Here is a 20,326-nt window from a genome sequence, read left to right on the forward strand (position 1 = left end):
GAGAGTCTGTTTGTACTTGCCTAATATAAATATGTCTGAAAACAGAGTTAGATTTCCACTGTTTCCCATATGGTTGAAAGCAGTTAGAATTTTCCTTACTACTGAAAATTCTAATTCTTGTTACTTTTAATTAATGCATTGCTTTACATTATTTGCAAGGTTATAATCAGGCTTAATTTCGGTAAATAAAGCATATCTCAACATTTCCAGTTCAGACTAATTTGGAACAAACTGGAGTAAAAATAAATTAGCTTCTGTGTCTATTTCAAGCTCACTGTCCTTTCATATAAAGAATGTAACACTTAAAACCTCAAATAAAAAGGTTTTGCACTGCAATTGCATTTTTTCCACTCTAGTGAGGAAAACGACTTCTAAATAGCAAGATGGTCAGTGAGGTCAGTACACCTAAAAGCTATTTCTTTCTCATCTGCCCTCTAAAAGCAAAATAAGAAGTTGCCCAGAGAGCCAGACAGTGTCTTCCACTCACTCTGCAAATTATACAGTGGAGGGGGTCTGTCCTTCAGGAGGGAGCTGGACTCAGGAGCAGGGATCTGTTGTGCAAGCCAGCAACTCTTAATCAGTTACAGAAGTACATGTTGTTTTCTTTTTTGTTGTTGTTGAGTCTACACCAGTTAGGCATCTGATGCCAATTGTCACTCTTTTTATTGAGAACATCTGCGAGTGCTCTGTGTCGCAGTCCATATGTCTCAGTGCACGTTGTAAGGAAGGAGTGGGACATAAGTTAGTTCCTGCTGGAGTTTGGCTTCAAGTCTGGGCAGTCCCTAGCACGACTTCACTGCAAGGAGCCAGATTCTGCTTTCTGTTTCAAACCAGGTTGTTTAGAATAAAACAAATGGCACTGATAGTTTGTCCTGTTGGAACTGGGAAGAGAATTGACCTGTGAGTCTTTCGAGTGGACTGTTTTCTTCCTCTTCATATTTCAGTAAGTAGCTCCAGCCCCCAATTACATTGTGGCTGTGAGAATGGCTGAAACCAGAAATGGAAAAGAACTGTAATTTATCTTTTTTTTTTTTTTCCCCAGGAGTAAGAAGATCCTGAGCATGATATATGGTGAATCATAGACATTCGAAAACTCCCCCTAGGTCAAATCCAGCCAATTTCTCAGGGAATGATGCAGGATATTTTTGTGCCCTGTTGCAAAGCAGGCTCTCTTTAAAAAAACCCTAGACACAAAGCTGTCACCATCACATAGGCATTTATTAATTGATTGTAGTGCTTCTAATTATGATCTTACCTTTTTTTTTTTCCTCACGTGTCTGCTTTAGAATATGAGGAAGTATGAAAAAATGATTGGCAGATTCCTACATCTCTGAATGTGGAGATTTGAATGTTATCTCTGTGCAGCTTGTGCTTTAGACACACTTCCTCATGTTAAACCTGATGATCCATTTACTTAGTTTCCTCTGATTATCTTTCTTCCTCCTAATCCAACCTTCTACTGAAACAATTAATGGTTATATGCTAGACATTTGTGAGCTGATGTTACAGCTCACAACAGCTTTTTCAACAGCTCATCTCATCCAGAGCTTGTTTTTATTGCTCTGCTGTAGTCTTCTTCCTACTTACCAATGCATTCAGGAAAAGATACACAAAATTCCAGGTGGTAAATCCACATGGGAAAATATTCTTGTATCATTTTATCTCCTTTGTCTAAAATACAGAGTATTCATATATGATCCACAGTTTTGTTGGCATATCCTCAGAGCTGAGAACGCTGTGAGGGCATGAGAACAGAGTTAATCCTTCTGTTGAATGTCAACAGTAGCAAATAAGAACAGAATGATCTGTCCCTTTTTCACCCATGGTTGCCTGAAGAATCCCTGTGTTGCTGATCCAGCAGCCTCTTTCAGTGAATCATGCTGAATGTGTTATCTTTGCTGATTGGGAAAACGTGCGCTTCATGTAATTTGTCTGGAATTGTTAATGTCCAATCATCACTCTTAGTCCTAGCATTACCACGTTCAGTTTAGTCTTTGTAGTGTAATGACTTGTTGCACTTTTTTTTTTTGACAATGGCAGATGGATTTATTCAGTGTAATTGATATGCAAACATCTAGTTTCAAATTGAAATTCCACATTTCAATGCAAAAAAGCTAAAAATCCATCCTATTCCTTCTCTGCAGGCAAGTTACAGATGTTTGGATTTCTTTGTTTGTGCCAAGCCCATATTCAAGCTATGCATATTAGTTCCATCTGATCCTTCATTAAGACTTCATTAAGATCTGGGGCTTCCTGGTATTTCTTTAGGGCTCTTTGAATTGCTGAAACATTTCTAAAAGCTGATCAACCTGCCTAAACCTGGGGCAGGCTTCTCTCTGGGGTCTGTAGTAGTCTGAGATGCTGTGTGGTTTCTGCAGCAGGACAAGACCTCAGGTAAAGATTCCAGGCACAGGAGTGGGCATCACCCATGGGAGAAAGTCCCTGCTTTTTGGTCAGTCTTTGGCTTTGCAGTAACATTTTACAGGGGAGGTGATAGATGAACAAAAAGCAAAGTGCTTATCTCCGGGTCCTTCAATAAGCTGATGGCTTAGCTGTGAGGAAAGCACACGTCTTCTGAATCTCTGGTTTCATAGTTTGTACAGTACTGGTTGATTTGACCATACTTCTGAAATGCTTTCTGGAAGCACTGCCAGTTTGTGCTGTTACACCTCATAATGAAAGTATTTGAGGCTACTCAACTCTTTCAGATGGGGACTCTGATTCTTTTAGGAGTCAGACTCGATGATGCTTATGGGTCCCTTGTAACTCAGGATATTCTGTGATTCTATGATGCTTGGTCTTCCCTGTTCCTTCTTCTAGGCAGTCCTGCTATCACAGAGAAGCCACCTATCTTGCACACAACCTCCCAGGCTCACTGTACTCTGATTCCTGACAGCATCCAAGTCCATGCATCAGCTGTCAGCATTTCAAAAAAGGCTGATGCTTTTTAGTGTTTGCATTTCTGAAAATGAAGATAAAACGTAGCACTGACAATGAAATTACACAGTCATTTTTCCTATGTCTTTTCAGAAAGGGAAGGAAGGATAAAAGAACAGAATTTACCCATTAAAATTCCACATATGGGAAATATTATCTTTGGTCCCTTTGATGAAACCACCGCAGTCTGTGCTATAACAAGACCCACTTGAATTATTAAATTCAGCACACATGCTCTGTCTTCTGGCACCTCACCTGTTTATTTGCCCTGTGGAACGTCCTTCCTATAACCTCCTGAGCTGGGAAGTATGTCTGCTAAGCAGATGCCTCTCTTGGTCAGATGGACTGGATTCAAGTCAGGTCATTGGTGAGGTTGTGGACGGGGAGGGGTAGAAAGACATTTGCAAAATGGAAAACGATGGTTGGTTTTATTTTCTGCTTGTTTTTCTGAAACAAGTGGGCAGGAGGCATCGTATAGTGTAGATGCATTCTGCAGGTGACTCTGTTATTTATGTAAGACATTAGTCAGTGCTTCTGTGTGCAAAAATATGTGATACGTATCAGCTTGACTGAAACTAAGCTGACAAGGCATCAGCCATATCAAAAGTGTATTCTTCATTCCTTTCTTTTAAATCCCTCTTTCTGTCTTGGAACTGAACTTTTCTTTAATGAAGACCTATTGTTCTCCTCCTAGACATTTTTTTTTCCCAGTAGCCAGTCACTGTTGCTGAAATACTGGCATTGATTTCTTGTCAACATTCTGCCAAATAACATAACTGTCAAAGCATTTTTATTTAAGACTATAACAAACTTCACGTTTAAAAGAACGTCGCATTATTTGTAAAAAGGCCAAACAGAAAATGTTAAGGGAAATACTGTCTGCAGATCTGTTCACATTTTAGATATTTGGTCTGGATTGATCCCATCAAACTTTGTCTCCATTATAGGCTGAAAATATTGAAGAAGTGAGCCCAGCCAAATTCCTTTGTAGCTGATGAACAAGGTTGTCCAAGTTTCTGACAATACCTACCTCTTCCTTGATTTTTATGGAGAACCAAAGCATAGAGGCCAACCTAAATTAGAGGACCTACAAATAGATGTTAGAGTTCAGTGGACTGAATCTTGACCTATCTTTGTCATTGCAGTAAAGCAATGGATTGAAATAAGTGTAAATTCCTCCACTTGGCCTGAAGGAATGGCAAAGTCCCGAAGTCTGAATGAGTGAGTGATTTTCCAACGATATTATTTCACTTGGTGGGACATGTATGAAAAGCAGCAGAATGGGACAAGGATAAAGGAAAGATCTCGGGGCTATGTGGCACCTGGAGATTTTTTTGCCTTACTACAATTGCTTTGTTCTCTTACAGACCTTAGTAAAAAATCAGTGCTGCCCAGGTCTTTGGTTTGGTCATCCTGGGACTGAGCACACATCTCTTTCAGTTCTTCTCCATTAATTAGGTACTTTTTTCCCAAAAAAATTCACCATCAGAAAGGACTTGAAGCTATGGAAAATATCTATGACTCACATGTACCTGTATTTTTTCCTACTGCTGTGCATTAATATCTGTCTAAAAAAATGCTTCAATCTCTGCCTGACCTGGCATAGACATTAAATTGCATAGTCTGAGTATCAGAAGTTGTGATCATTAATTCTGTCTTAATCTAAAATTAAAATTAAGTACGTATTAATGGAAATAACTTTAACTTGACAATGTCCCTTAACAACATGCGACCATAATTGTATGTAGCAACAATGCAAGTGTAAATGGAAATTGAATAGTGATATGGTTGACCTGATATTTTATTAATGCTCATGGAATGGGTCGGCTGAGTCTGTGGTGTCCTTGATCACTCAGGCACTATTATAAGGTTGTCTGTTTTTACATCATTAACTTTTCTGTCCGAACACTGTTGGAACATTGTTGAATGTTAATTCAAACCAGCAACAATGGAGGGAAAAGAGTTGTCAGAACAAATGATAGGCTGTTTGTTTGTTTCATTTGCTATACATATGGCAAAAGACAGCCTTGTTCAACGCGGAAATAAAATCTGAATGGTGCAATACCATACACTCATGCTGGCAGATACATTGGAATAATTCTTCAGTAGTAAATATTTGTCTGATTTAATTTCACCATTGTGCAAATACACACTGAAGTCATCTGTGGAATAAGACCACCCGTAGTGTTGAAAAGGAGCCTTTTGAGAGCTCTTGCTTTAGAAAGGTTGACATTTCCCACAGATGAGGATCGTGTCTCTGAAATTTATGAGCATTCTTACAAGGTTTGTAAAGGAGATGATTAGTGTTCAGTGAAGTCTCCTCGGGAATTGGAAACATGCAGCACAAAAAGACACCTAACACATTCCCCCTCTTACTTTTTTTGCCTGGTGAAGATTAATGAGCATGCTTGAAAATAAATAATGAATAGTAATGCATTATTACCTTTTAATGCATTATTACAAGGAGCAAAAATAACAGATTCTTTGTATGTTCTTCAAACTAGAAGACAGCGGATGAGCTCTGAACAAAAATAATGATATTTGATTAAACAGATTCGTGTTGCATACTCCAGATTTGCCTCTGGAAATCAGAGCTGACAGTGTCCTTGTGGGACACCTCTCAGCAGGTGGAAAGGAGGGTTCTGTTTCTGGAAGCACTTGCTGGAAGATGTGTACTCAAAGTTAGCTTAAGTGGTTTTGAGTCGGATCACAAGGTGTTCATTCTTCTCCTTCAGTGTCCTGTTTCAAAGTCCTGTTATACGTCAGGACTGTTATCACTATTATTAAGTGGAATGCTGCTGCGCAGTATGATCACTGTGTGCATGTATCAAAGTCTACAGGATGTGTATAATTTTCTTATCACCTCATTAAATTGAGATGTGCTTAAGGGAGGCTGCTCCCACCTGTCTGGTTTCATGGGTTGTTGCTCCCATTATTGTGTATTTTTCTGAGTTTTGTTTGAACTATTTCACTGGTGTATCGGAGAGCTTCTGTAACAGGGGACTGATAGAAGATGTCTGTAGCTGTCAGAAGGCCAAGGAAAGCTGACAGAAGATGGCACATACATGGCACATACTTGTATGGAGAAGGACGAAGAGGCATTGGAGTGTTTAGATAGAGAGTAATGAGAACATGTGACACTCAGTGGTTGGGCTTGTGTGCTTGTTTCTGTATAGCAGATGCATGTCAGGAGATAAAAGGCAATAAGAGAATGGAGTAAATGTATGAAAAGGGATTCCTTGGGTTTGGGCTGCTGAGTAGACTTCACTATGAACTCTGCTCATTAAAGAAGTCTCACAGTTCTACTCAGCACACTATTGTATGGGAAGAAGCTTGACTGAAAAAGTTATCGTCTGTGCAGTTGAATTTGAAGTGAGATTAGAAACAGGCTGAAGCAGTCAGCTGCTGAGTGGACCACTGCAGTGATGTCTGGGATTGCTGCAGGCCACATCTGTATGCAAAGGTAACCAAGATCGGGGTATGGATCCAAGAACAAACCCATGGTTGTGTGTATTTTCTGAAAGCTCAGAAGCATGGTTCTCAGTTACATTTTATTACTCTTTGTAGGAAGAAATATAGCTTGAGGAATGCTGTACAGTAGGGATGCTGCTTATAGCCATATAGACACTAAACATTCAGTGCCATTTGTTCTTAAAGCTGTGAACGAAACCTGAACTTGTTTTTGCTACTGGAGTAGGAATAGCCTGAGTCACCTGGAGAGCCAGAAGCTCCCTGAAGCTGACGACAGTAAAACAAAGTGGGTAGAGGTCTGGGGCAGAAGCACACCTGGAGGCACTGGCCACACCTGGTGCACAATGTTAGAAGTGGCATCTGATTCTAAACTGGTAAAAGTGATGTAACTGAAATGGAGACTTCTCATTTCTTATGGGAAGTTAAGGATTTGACATACAACAATTTGATGGTCTCATTGTTGTCTTCAAGTTGAGGCCCTTGCCTTCCTCTGCTAGCATTGTGATTGAAAACTGCATATTTGGAAAGTGTTCCTATAAGACCTTACTCATCTGAACAGCTTGTCCTGACTTCAATAGGATTGTTGTGTGAGTAAGAGTTGGGGTGGATGTCTGCTTGGAAACAGTTCTGTATCTCTCTAATCTTTCTTTGTCAAACATTGTTTGATGAAGCTTACAAGTTACTTTAGCAGACATATATGGGAAGAAAACATTTTCTTCAGAGAAGACTGACTCTTCCCTTTTGGCTTTGATTTATTGAGATACTAAAATATGGATGTTTGTGAAACTGAATCTTTTCATCCATTGCCCTCTAATTTGCTGTCTTTTGTTACATCTGTGTATTTCCCTTCTCGATAACCCTTGTTATGAGTGTTTTTGTAAGCTTGTAAAAAAATGCAGTACATCTAAGCCAAGAATTAAAAAACAAAACTGTTGTATAAAAGCCTGTTTTAAATAGATAAAGAAATGAGTCAGGGAACAGTTACTTAAGTAGTGAGAAAACTGGTATCCAGCATCAGAAGAAATTATCATTTGGGAAGATAATTTTGTAACACTTCAGATTTGAATTCCAAATCTTAATAATAAAAAAGGATATGTTCCTTATGCCTTAGAATACTATTTAGGCTTTTCATTACAACTGCAGTCTTTCTCCCTGCCCTCCAGGTGCTGTTGCATAGGGATGTTCCTGTGTAGCATTTTGGTTTTACAGCTATTTCAGAGGACAGAGTTTCTTCTTGTTCTGATCATATGAGACCTGATCTTGTTTGCTGTAAGGGTACCACAGTTGGATTTTGTTGCCTGTAAGCAAGGCCAGATACTTGTTTTAAACGTTTAAATGACTTAGCAGAGCTTTCCTGGTCTGTAATGTTCTGAATCTTTCTTTTAGGTTGGTTGTTACCTGAAGACTCCTAAGTACCCAATTTGGTTGGTATGCAGTGAAAGCCACTTCAGTGTGCTTTTTTGTTTGGAAAAGGATTTACAAGGCGACTGGAAAACCGAGCGGAGGTTTGACCTCTATTATTATGATGGGTTGGCCAACCAAGAAGAAGAAATACGTTTAACAGTTGGTATGTACAATGCAGTGGCTCTGCATCTCATCCCTTGTGGTGGTGACAGCATCACATCAAAAAGAAGCATACAACCAAAGTTAATGTTATTAGGCATTACGAGAGCATTTGTAAAACTGTTTTCCAATTCCAAAATTAGTCTTGATGCTTCATTTGAAAGTAGATTTCTCAAGGCAGTTATGAGGACAAGCCCTTGGAAGGGCATTTTTCTTCAGATGTTCCCACTGAGGAACCTCCTGTTCCTCAGCTCTACACATGGTAGCATGAGCAGAGGAGGTGAGGAAGGATTAAATCTTTGCCTCCAAACCCAGACTTCAGAAGATGGCCATAGCCTGCTAACAAAGACAAGCCTGCTTGCGAGCACACTTGGAAATATTAGCATGTGAAAGATCTTCTGACTTGTTAAACACATTCTTTCAGGAAACCATGTCAAATTATGGGGTGCTTTTTACAGAAGTTGTGCTTCTCGAACTGGAAGACGGTTGGACAAGCACTATTCTGATGCTGAGAAAACTCCTACTTGTTTCCGTATTAAGATATTGAGCACTAAATTCATATTTGCTAGTGATATCCTCCTTATCCTTTGCTTTCGTTCTTTCACTACATTTATACAATCTAATCAAACTCCAGCTTTATCTGAAGGAGAAACTCTGCTGAAGTCCTCTCAAAAATAACCTGTTGTTGTTCCTTGTTTGCATAAACCTTCTCATTCTTGGACAGGATGAGTTATGCACAAGCACTACGTGTTCTAATTAAGGCCCTGTGGCTAGCCACTCTAGAGGCCTCTTAACATCTCATAAGGTGTGGTAGAAAATACTGTACTCTTTCTCCCTGTTATTTATCCTCTTATCTTAATTAAAGTCCGTGATTTTCAGCTGTAGCCTTTACCTTTATAGGTTATCCCAGCAAATTTCTCAACCTCCACAGCACATGGCTACAAAATGGTTCCCACACAGCCTGACCCAGATACGAGAAGATTTATTAGAATAGATTGTACAGAAAAAATCCCTGTGTCTTTACTCGGAGACAACATATTGTAAATGTTAACGTATTATAATCAAAACATCAACGAGTACTGAAAATCTCACATTTTTCGTAGGCTAATACTTTTTTTTAATTCAGCCTTTTTTCGGCCAAATGTTTTCCATGATTTATTTGGCAGTTATATGTTGTCCGTATGAAAGAAGGAATCTTTTCAATGGTTTTGGTCTGCAGATGTGTCCCTAGGCTTGCTATTTTCAAATGGTTCGAGAGAGTTGCTACATGCTCATGACTGTAAGCAGAGGGGGATTTCTCCTTGAGGTAGAGGGATTATTTCTAAGTGACAGAGGATTCAGGAAAGCAATGGGAGATTGAGACCATTCTGCTGGATGGTGCAGCATATGGTCTAAGACAGGCATCCTCTTCTTCTCTTTGATAAATCAAGGACATCTCCAAAATCCAAATGTACCCAACACTCTGAAATCCCTGGATGAGAAAAGGTTCAGAAGTTGTATATATTTTTCTCTGCAATTATTCAGCCTGTTTATTTCTGCTCAAAGATGAGACTTGCACTCTGATAGATGTCTTTTTGTTGTAGCCATAGCCCCTTCCAGGGATCCAGCCTCTTCTTTTGTTATCTGTGAAATTCTGCAGAAGGCTGTAAACTGCAAATAGTTTTATCATTCCAGGGTAAGGCTTTTGTAGCTCTGGTGGTGCAGTAATCCTGCGCTTGGTCTGGAGAAGAACTGGAATTGCTTTACTTCTTAAAGGTGACATTGAACATAAATCTAAGCTATGCATGCAGTACCAGGTAGAAATACCACGATGCTAAGTATGGCTGGTATTTCTATCATGGGAATATCAACAAGCTGTGATGATAAGGCAGCATTACGTGGAGATACAGCATGAAGTCCTGGATGCCTCGCAGACACGTCTCACAGATGTAAGTTTGGGAGGTTGTTTGCTTCTCACTCGCAGGAAGGGTAATTCCTTGAAATGTAGATCTTATTTGTAATTATGAAGATTAAGATCGAGATCACATTTCAGGAAATCTTGAAGAAATTATACTGGGCAAGAATTGCTTAAAAGCCAGAAAGTAGGAGCAGAATTACATTTTTGGGGTAACAGCAATGACAGTTTTGCATTAAATCACCATCAGTATTGTATGGGATTAAGACTTTGCACTGCTCCACATACTGATTAGCACTTGCCAAAATATAGATGAGAAATATGAATATCCTTTCTGAAACCAGACTGCAGCTACTAGTGAGTTCAACACTCAGTCCTAAATAAAGATTCTTTAGTTCTTCTTTCCATTTGGTAGAATTTTCTGATAGAGAGAGAAAACAAGCCAATGGATCTAAATTAATTGCTCATGTGCTTTTGTCAGCTCAGTGGAGATTGTTGTTACAGGTCACACAGAACACTTGTATGAATCAGCTTGTTGTTCTGCTTGGAGAAATACTATGGTTTTCTGATATATACTGTTAATACCTCTCTGTCAACATCTACAATATATTGTCTCCAAGTGAATATGTAGTGAATTCTCCTGTTTTAATGAATTTTCTTATACCACACTGGTACATCCCTTGAACTCAATATCCTTTTGAAGGTATTTTTAAATTAGAGCTGAATATTTGCAAATATATAGCTGGATTTCTCTGGAAATTCTCCCAGACCCAGAGATGGCATTCACACATCCCATGGAAGGAAGTGCAATCTGTGAAATCAGATCTCCAGATACTGGAGACAGCTTGTGGGCAAGGATGGTTTGTTGATGATGAAACTTTCTTTCAACATGTTTTTTTTTTTTTTCCCCAAAGTTAAGATGAGATTGTTTCAATGTGCAAAAGCCTTCTGGAAAAGCAATTAATAAAGCATCACTTCCTGAGGTCACCATTTAAATAATGAGCATTACGTCTTAACTGCTTCCACTTCCACTCTTCTAAACCCTTCCTCACCATATCTCTTGAATAGCTAGTTTGTATATCATCTGACACTCAGCTTCTTATCATGCTTAGCTTAGGTATAAGTGCAAACAGAAGAGATCATACTCATGTCCTTCTTGCTGTTGGTGAGTCCAAGATGGAAAAGTGTAACATCAAGGCTCTTTGCTCCAAATAGAGTTATGTGAAACACGTAAACACAATCATTAGTTAAATGTTCTCTGCCTGATTTGGTTAGGTATACTTTTAGTGATAGTTCCATATTTCTATGAAAAACATCCATTTAAAATCTGGTTGGAAGAACTCAAGTCTAAAACTGACGAAACTCAGCATGTTGGCAGTGACAAAGAAAGGCAGTTGTGCTGGATGCCTGTTGTCTGATGATGTTGTGACTAGGACTGTGAGTGTTGCTTCTTACTAAGAGATCCTAAGCTCCTAAATGTCAGCATCAGGAATTCCTAGAGTGTCCAAACACTATTCACAGGGTCATAGAATCATAGAACCACCAAGGTTGGAAAAGACCTCTGGGATCATCTAGTCCAACTGTCCACCAACCACCAGTATTTCACCACTAAACCATGTCCCTTAGTATAACATCTAAATGTTTCTTGAATACCCGAGAGAAAGACGTGCTGTTGGAAACCTCTAACAAACTTTTATAGACCCTTTGATATGAAGATGAAAGAGGCCCACTGAATCGTGACAGATTCCAGCGTATCCCTTCAGTTCCTGAGGTTCCAGGATAAAACTGTCACCACTTTATGTAGTTTTAAATTTTGTCTGTTTTCTGTTACTCCATTCCCTGCAGCCACTGAGAGTGTTCTGCAGGTATCTGTACTGACAGGAGGAAGTCAGATGTAGCTGAGTAGTGAATATAGGAGCATTTGCCTCCCATCCTTTCTACGTCAGTCTCACTGCATCAGGTCCGTATCCTGCACCCTGGCTTGCTACCATCAGTTGCTCACAACATTCCCGTGGGCTGAAAGAAAACCGCCAAAAAACAGCTCCAGTGTACAGCACTTGAAAATGTTTTACTCCAAAACAGGAAACAGCTGAGCAGACTGACATCTAAGCTGGCTGCAGGATGTTTTCTCCCTGGGAAATTCAGCAACTACTTTCACTGTTGACAGATCCAGGCTCTGAGACACTGACCTCTCTGTTTTTCCCGGAACAATGCAATTGCCTCTCCATCCCAAAGGAATGCTCAGAGACTGTGGTAGCTCTCTTATATCTCACACGACACCGTCTTCTCCCATTTGTGCACTCTTTCCACAGTAAAGAGACAGTTTTCCTTTCAGGGGTGAAGGATTCTCAGTTTACTTTAGGCTGGACTTGGGATTTGCTATTCACATGTAGGACTATTACTGTCCTTAGTGTATGATTAAAGAAAACTGCTTTCTTAGCAATCAATTCATTGACTGCAAAATAAAATAATCACAATACACTTTCAGCATATTCTTTCATCTTCTGGCCTTCTAGTTTTCCTTGAGACCATCCCTATATTGACTGGATCAGGTCATGGTGCGAATGCTGTCCCACAGCTATCCTTACTGCTAAGTAGTCAGCACAAGTCAGCAAGTTTCTGACCTAGATCAACTAACATTGTGCCCATATTGGGGCAAGGTTGCATGTAATCACCTTTCAGCCTCTAGGCTGCCATCACATAAACAGGCAATAGACCAGGAGTTGAAATGAGGTTTAAGGTGTGAACAGTAGAGACTCTTGTCCATGCTGTCACATCCATGGGTGGAGTTCCTAGAAGCCACTGCAGTGTAGAAATTAATAGACATTTACCTCAGCCACTAATTATGTCTGGTATGTCTTTTTAGACACGACTCAGATGTGCACTGAAGATAAAGAAAATGATCTTACTCCTCCACTTGAGCACTGCATTAGGACCAAGTAAGTGAAAATGGCATTTATCATACAGTTATTTTCACTGAATTACGTAAATAATATATGTGAGGCTGGAGTGTGGTTAAAAAGTTAATACAGTGTCAGTAACTCTTGAGAAATTACTGGTTAAGAGTTAGAAAAGATCACCTTTCGTTGTAGTTAATGTAAAACTGTCCAGGGCATTTGTTTCACTCTTAGAGGAACCGTCATGATGTCACCAGAAACTGACTGAGGCAAAGCTAGTTCGAGAGCTCAACTTGATTTCAAAAGATCGAAATGTGGATTCCCAGAAGTCATTGGTTCCTATTGTGGACATATAATGAGAAAAGAAGAAATTATTTTCCACCTTCATCAGTTTTTTCTGAAACACATCAAAGCACAGAGGTAGTTGGGTGCCACCTTTGGTGCATAAATCTGTGCTCAGTGGCCTTAGTTTGCTCAAACTGTCCATGGAAGCACAGACTTTCTCAAAATCACAAACCAGAGCACATTTCCAGTCTTTCTTAGGTCCTATTTTGTCCTTAAATACGTGGTCAGTTAACTGCCATGTTGTGATTTTCATGAGATCTATATTAAACGATGGACTTTTAAATAATTTATCCAACTCGTACTGAAGTTAATGAGAACATTTTCAATTTACCAAGTTATGAAAGAAGCAAAATCAGGAACTTTCCCTAATTGAAAGTATCAGCTTTATATCAACTCCTTCAACAGGACTTTGAAAGCTGCTATCGGAGTATCTCTGGAGCAAGAATTAAAAGCCTCATTGTCGAAGCCCATAACAGCCTAGCAGCTTCAGATTTCCCTTGTCCTTTCCCTCCTTTCTATGCCAGGCAAAACAAATAAGGACAGTGGCTGCCAAACACTGTGTTCCTGCAGGGCTGGCTTTGTGGAGTTACAGAAAATAAACGAGGCATCCTTGAGCATGAGAGCACCATTGGTTCAGGCTCCCTGCCCATAGTGGTTGTATGGATTCCTCTACTCAAGGGAAACAAAAGTGTGACTGCATACAAATATAGATAATCCATAGCCTCAGAAATCCACAATGTGGGGTGAGCACTCAGTGCAGCTATTTACAGTTGCACTTAAAATGTCTTCCATTCCTGGCGTCACATCAAAGTTACAAACAGCTTTGGTAATGATGTTTGTTTATTCTAAATTCTTTAATCTATTGGCGAAGTAAGTTACCACCAAATTCCATTGTCAATTAATTTTGTTTGTACCATTCCTAGGACAGCCTGATTTACCCTGATCAGACTCTCTCCTTGTTTTCTGTATTCTCCAATTGCTTTGAACATATTTATTCAAGCATGGCCTTGCTGTTAAAGGTCTTTCATGCCATGTTTTTCCTTTTCATTTGAAGAAGTCTTTCTCCAACTCTGAACCAGTATACAGAGAAAAATAAAACAAACTAATGAGTGTTTAAGAAATTGACAGGTATGAGATATATGTTTACTGTCATGCAACTGTGGAAAGCACCAATAAAATAATTGTTATCGGAGCAAGCCAAACGAACGAGCAAGCAAAGAAACAAACAGGGCCACTGCTCCTTTTGAACAAGCTTTTACAGCAATAAGGCTCATTATCAGACCTTTCTCATCAAAAAAGGTAGTGTGGACAATTTAATAGTGTAACTGAACAGAACCTGTATCAACCATCGTTTCCAAATTTTGAATGTTTTTTTTTCTTTTCTTTCACGTGACTCAGTGCTGTTTCAATCCATGGGAAATCTTACCCCGTACCTGAACACCACCACCTTGCAGGGCATTGAGTCCTGTGCTGCCCATCTGTCTGCTTTTGGTTCTCTGTCTCCCAATGGAAAGATCTGCACCTGTAATAGTCTCTGTATTTCATTTTTGTTCATTATCATTATTGTCAGAGGAGAGCAGCCATCTTGCTTCTGCGGGAGGAGGCTTGTGCTTTTATTCCCTATTTTACAAAGTCTCAGAAAAGGAGGGGTTTGAGTTTAAAGCAGATAACCCTTTGCTTGACTGTAACAAACAGTTCCCAGCAAAGATCATGTTAACCTGCACACTCCCAGCTGGGGAGTCCCTGTTGGTGTGTGTACTTCTATTGGTGTTTTCAGCCCAAGACATGTGTGGAAGGAATCGTGTTCGGACCGAGAGGTGTCTGGGATCAGCGACCATGGTGGCATTTCTGGGAGACACCATGGAGATGTCTGATTCCATTCTCCCCTGAAGAGTACTCGTATGTCACAGTCATGGTCCTCAGTGTCTCCCTGCACTGGTAGTAACAACATCTGTTAGCTTTGCCCAAGGGGAAGAAAACTTTGATCTTATAATCTGAGCCTAGCATTAGATTTTAGCCCACGACTCCCAGCTTTCCTTTGTGGTACTGGAACAGTGTCAAACATCACTGATCTGTGTTCCTTCAAAGTGAGACATTTGTTAGAAGTTTGATGGGTGAGAAGAGAAGAAAGGGTAGATATTTAATCTTAAATGATCAATGCCAGATGATCAATGCAAGAGATATTCTCTGAAAGTCATTGCTTAGAGCTTAAAACAGTCCTGAGGTTCCATGGAAGTGATCCACGTAACTTCCATGACCCTCAAAGGAGGTTGTAGTCAAACCAGATGAATCCAGTGTTGTTTTTGTATTGTTGATCTGATAAATTATAATTCAGTGTGGGTTCCATTTAGGTTACACTGTGGTAAATCAGTTGGAGAAAGGAGAGCGCTGAACTGTTTGTATCGTGGTTGTTTTTTTTTTTATAACAAAATGACCATTTCAGCACCTGTGAAAGAGGTTCCTTTCTATTTTCTACCTTTTCTTGTGCAGATCCAACAGAACAGAAAGTTTTGAAGCTGTCTGTGCATGAGCAAATTGGCAAATTACTTTTTATTCTACAGACAGCTCAAGAAAAATAGCTGGAAAGGGAATAGAGATAAGACTTGTTGGGAAAGTTGCACAGAGTCCTGCTTCAGAATACACTGTGGTTAAGCTCTTCATGGACAGCCAGTTTCAAAAAAGGCCAGCTCCTCAATGCATAGTGATTAGCCATATTTTAAGCCATTATTTAAAAATGGCATCAGAGCATTAATATTTTCACTGAGTGGGGTGTAACCTCAGGGTAGATTTGTGTCACGTGGCCTCAATTTTCTGCACTTGTTTCCTTGCACTTTCATCGACGATGGTTGTGGACTGAATAAAGACCCACAAGCGGTCCCTTTCCTTGAGACCTTGCTCTAAATACTGCAGGGATTCAGGTTTTGGTTTTGTTTCACATGTAACTGACTTGCTCAGCAAAAAGGCTGAGCTGTTATATTTGTGCTGACATATCCTTTCCTCTGTGACAGAAAGAATGTGGCTCGCAGTCTGGCAAGTCAACGTTGTCCCCACCAGATCTATGTATTTGACAGCAGTCCAGTTCTTATAAGATCTGAATTTTCAAATATGAAAAATGCCATGGACAAGTGTGCTGTTCACCTAATGAATGACTCTGGTGATAGGGAGACTTGACCCACTTCAATCTGGCAAGATCAGTGGAGAACCAACTGGTGTCGAGGGCAGGTTGGATGTTCATGGAGTGGGCAGCTGAGCAATAGAGGACAATACACAGGCAGGGATTTAAAAGAGTGAATATTTTTGTACATACGTATATGTTTTTTTCAGTATATATCTTTAATGTTATTCTGCAGAAAGAGTATGGGTTTTCTCTGCATAGAGAAAGCAAAAGATTATCTTTAGGGTGAGCAACTGAATATTTCAAAGGAGCCAAGGCCAGGAGCAAGGGTAGCTGCTAAATGAAGTTATTTGGTCTCATTTGGGTTACGTATGGGTAATTCTCTTATCCATCTTGAAGACTGACCATAGCCCTTGCAGAACCAATGTTCTCATTCTGAATCAGCTGCTGCTGAGAACTCTTCATTGCCCGGAAGAGACTGTGAAGCATAAGGATACTGATCTCCAAATGTGGGCCCTTAAAATTAGGAGCACAAACACTTCATTTTGCTTTCTTTTTGTTGGAGAAGATGTGGTAAGTTACCCCAAGTGAGTCTATCCTATGCTCTCTAGGTGTGGTTGGGTGGTTGAGAGTATTGAGTTGACCTCTCCAACAACCTGATAAACTCACGGATGTAAAATGGTTGCTTTTATTTCTAGGTGGCAAGGAGCTGTTATTGACTGGAATGGCACAGAACCAATCTTGTGACTGACCCAACCTGCACTTTGTTTGTACAGAAAAATAAAGGAAATGTCAGAATTAGTGCATTCCTATTCCCACCAGTACAGGAAATAGGAGAGGAGTTCTATGCCATTTATGGTGAGGAAGAATGACATGGCTGTGTGCGGGCTGGAGGAGCTTTGTTCACTTCATGCTTCGGATATTTTGCTTATAATGCAAACAACACTTAGATAAATTCTTTGTTGCTGCCTTTAATGTACAGTTTCAAAATGTAGACTGAGTCTCCAGTGCCAAGTGATGGTTATGGGTGAAGCAGGGGAGCTGTCATTATCCCCTTGTGGTCCCTTTCTGGATCAACTCCGTATCCTGCAATTGTTCCCAAAAATCTGATGAAAGGAGACTAGCCACTATTTCTGTCCCTGTTCTCGCCTTCCTGTACTGCCTTATTCTTCACCTGCAACACTCCAGTGCCAGTATGAAACATCATCCAAGAAATAAATATTCACTTTGTTACCATATATTATGGACTCTAAATCTAAGACTGAACATACTGGTAACCACAAGGTCTTTGGATTACCTACTGGGGTTTATTTGCACCAAAGTGATCGAAAAGTTCTGTGGTTTGCTGCTTCAAAAAAACCAGAAGTGATGCTAGATTGGAAATGTAAAGGGCATCTGTCTGTGATAGGTACTGTTATTCATGATTAAATCAAGTGCGTGTGAGAAAATGGTGTATGGTGGAGAGGTACCACGAGGTACCAAAACAGCAGTTTGCATTCTGAAATGAATCCTTTGAGTGTAATATTTTGGCAAAAATTTACCAAAATTGGAATGACTTACTGAACTGAAGATGGGAAAAAACGCTTTGTACAATATTAATTGGTAACGGACAAGCTGCAGAGAAATGATGTTTCTAGAATTGTTTTTGTCCTTTGGGAGTGCATATATCATGGGAGTTTTGTAACAGATTTTGATTTCTGTTTTGATTTCTGATTTTCTGGAAGTTTTATCATAGCACCCTCTCACTGGTTGGTATGCAAACCTCTCTGAGCCCAGATAAACCACTTGCTATTTTCAAAATCAGTTTCCATCAGAAATTCTGTTATACTCTGTGTAGTGAAAGAATCCAAGCTGTCTCTACAGATAAATATTTGAGGGTGCTAGCACATGAGCTAGATTTGGAAACCAACCTGTGCCTGAGCTGTACATGTTACCAGAAGACATTAGGTAGTCTGTGAATAAACATCTGGCTCTGCTTTGCTTCCTGCAAGCATCAAACTGTCTACATGCAGTAAAGCATCTCAGAGCTGCGCTCGTTTTCATTTTAAGCGATGCAGTACAATGTAATCTGTTTGGTTTAGGTCAGATGAGCAAACTTCTTTCTGTGAACTTGGTGAGATGAATATCTCCCCTTCAACCGTGGTGTCACGGAGAGCATCGGATCTGAACCCATTCCTGGTTCCCCTTGGGGTACATTACATGAGCTTTGCCCACTCCCTTCATTGCACTGTATGTAGGGGGATGTTTATACTGCTAGCTGCAGGTGGGCTCAAGGCTGCCTTTATGATGCACACTTCATCTACCCTTCAAGAACTTCATTTTCTGGATCCAGAGCATCCAAAGATCCCAGTTTCACACAGCTTGGAAAACCAGGGACACAGTGGTGGCTGGGCATGGTGTCAGCCAGGCCACCAGCTTGTGTTAAACATCTTTCTTTTGATTTTTCCTATAAACTACAGTCCCTATGTGCTTAACGGTGCAAACATAATCTGAGAGGGCAGCAAGAACATAAAAAGGATCATTCAGAATGTGTTTGGACAGAAAATAGTGTAGAGATGATAAACAGTGGAAGATTTTTGGAGCTAAGTGTATCAAGAAAACCTCTTTTCTGGAAGTGTTCCTCTGGGGAGCTGCTGTGTTACTGCCCTGATTTCATCTGACTGGAATATGGATGTCTCCAGTGCAGATATGTGTTGAGGAGCTGTTCCTCTGGGCTTCCTTCAGAGTAGGGTGTGATTTATCTTTTCTTATAGACAAGCAAAAATGTGCTTCTGACTGGAGGATTATAAATAAATGAGTATAGATGGAGCCCAAGGGGATTGCCTCAGATGAACTCCATCCCTCAAGATGTAAGAATTTTTCAGGGTTTAAGAAAGAGTTGAAGATGAATGAATAAGGCTTGGAAAATGATTATGTTTTATGGTTTATCTTGAAAGATAAATGAAGGTGGGAGAGAGCCCTGTACTCTGATCCTCTTTTTAAAACAGCCCGTGAAGTCTGTAAGGCTCCTTTCATACTGATTATGGAGAATATTTGTGCTGAGCCTTAAATCCTATTACAACAGAATCCCATTGAGCCAGATCTTTCTGTAATTATTTCGACACACATTTTTTTTTTTTGTCTGTGAAGTCCATTGTCTGCCATCTGTTTAAGATGAACTAACTCAAGATTCACCTGTGCCAAGAAATATAACACTTGGGCCGTGTTACTGAAGCAGTGCTTCTGCAGGGCAGTCCCACCAAGCTGGAGCACTGCGTAGCTAAGCTGCTGCCACCAGCCTTGCTCCTGTGGCATCCTTCAATAAAAAGGGAATGGGTGATGAAAATACTCATTTAGATCTACCTCTTCGGCAGAAAACCAACCAACCAAACCTCTATCTATTTCTGCATCAAGAAAGAGACTCGTGTATTTTAATTTGATGGTAAAACACACGAAGCAGTTTGCCATCACACATCTTTTGGAATCCAGTGATCTGACAGACCAATGCAAAATGTTATACAGCAATGCAGAGACCTTTGCACAGACCTGTGCAGAAGCATATCCTGTTGTGGGAGCCTACATCTAGTTTGTTGATTATGTTTTCCTTTTCATTGTTTCCCGTTTTCATTTTCATTGCCCGATGAACGTGACTTCCTGAGGTGAACAAAGCAACTGTTTGTGAATAGTGGAGTACAAGACACTGGCACTGGGCCTCTCTGTATATCTTAAAATCATTCTCTTCCCTTCTGTGTGATGAAAAATAACACCCTTGGCTGAGACAGGACGCCTTAGCTTACAACAGACATCACCCATTGTAAATCTAAGCAGAAGTGCTATTTTGGTAAAGTGTCATGATGATTGCTCTTGTGCAAAATGTATAGTTAACTTGGTTTTGTACAGAATGTCCCATACAAATAAAACCTTTAAAGAAAACCTAATAGCACTATCTCATATTTTCACTGCTTTTATTTTATTAATATTATTATTTTTTTAGTAATTGATCTGCCAAGGGAAATTAATCTGAGAGATTGGATTTTAACAGCTTCATGGGCCTCCTCCTGTCAGTGAAATAGAATCATAGCATGGCTTGGGTTGGAAGGGACCTCAAAGATCACCAAGTTCCAG

General features: G+C 40.0%; 1 protein-coding gene across 1 annotated transcript in view; it reads left to right on the top strand.

Annotated features, from left to right (window-relative positions):
* Nucleotides 1-18,661, top strand: part of MINDY4 (MINDY lysine 48 deubiquitinase 4) — a 72,538-nt gene extending 53,877 nt beyond the window's left edge. Inside the window, exons 16-18 of the mRNA XM_065744846.1 lie at nt 7,795-7,975; nt 12,732-12,804; nt 16,921-18,661. Of these exons, the coding sequence (XP_065600918.1) occupies nt 7,795-7,975; nt 12,732-12,804; nt 16,921-16,969 (303 nt within the window). The 3' untranslated portion in view covers nt 16,970-18,661. The remainder of the gene's footprint in view (nt 1-7,794; nt 7,976-12,731; nt 12,805-16,920) is intronic.
* Nucleotides 18,662-20,326: the final 1,665 nt, after the last annotated feature.

Source organism: Cyrtonyx montezumae, unplaced genomic scaffold, assembly GCF_038088225.1.
Source record: "Cyrtonyx montezumae isolate F1298 unplaced genomic scaffold, pur_monq_1.0 scaffold_32, whole genome shotgun sequence".
NCBI classification, from domain to species: domain Eukaryota; kingdom Metazoa; phylum Chordata; class Aves; order Galliformes; family Odontophoridae; genus Cyrtonyx; species Cyrtonyx montezumae.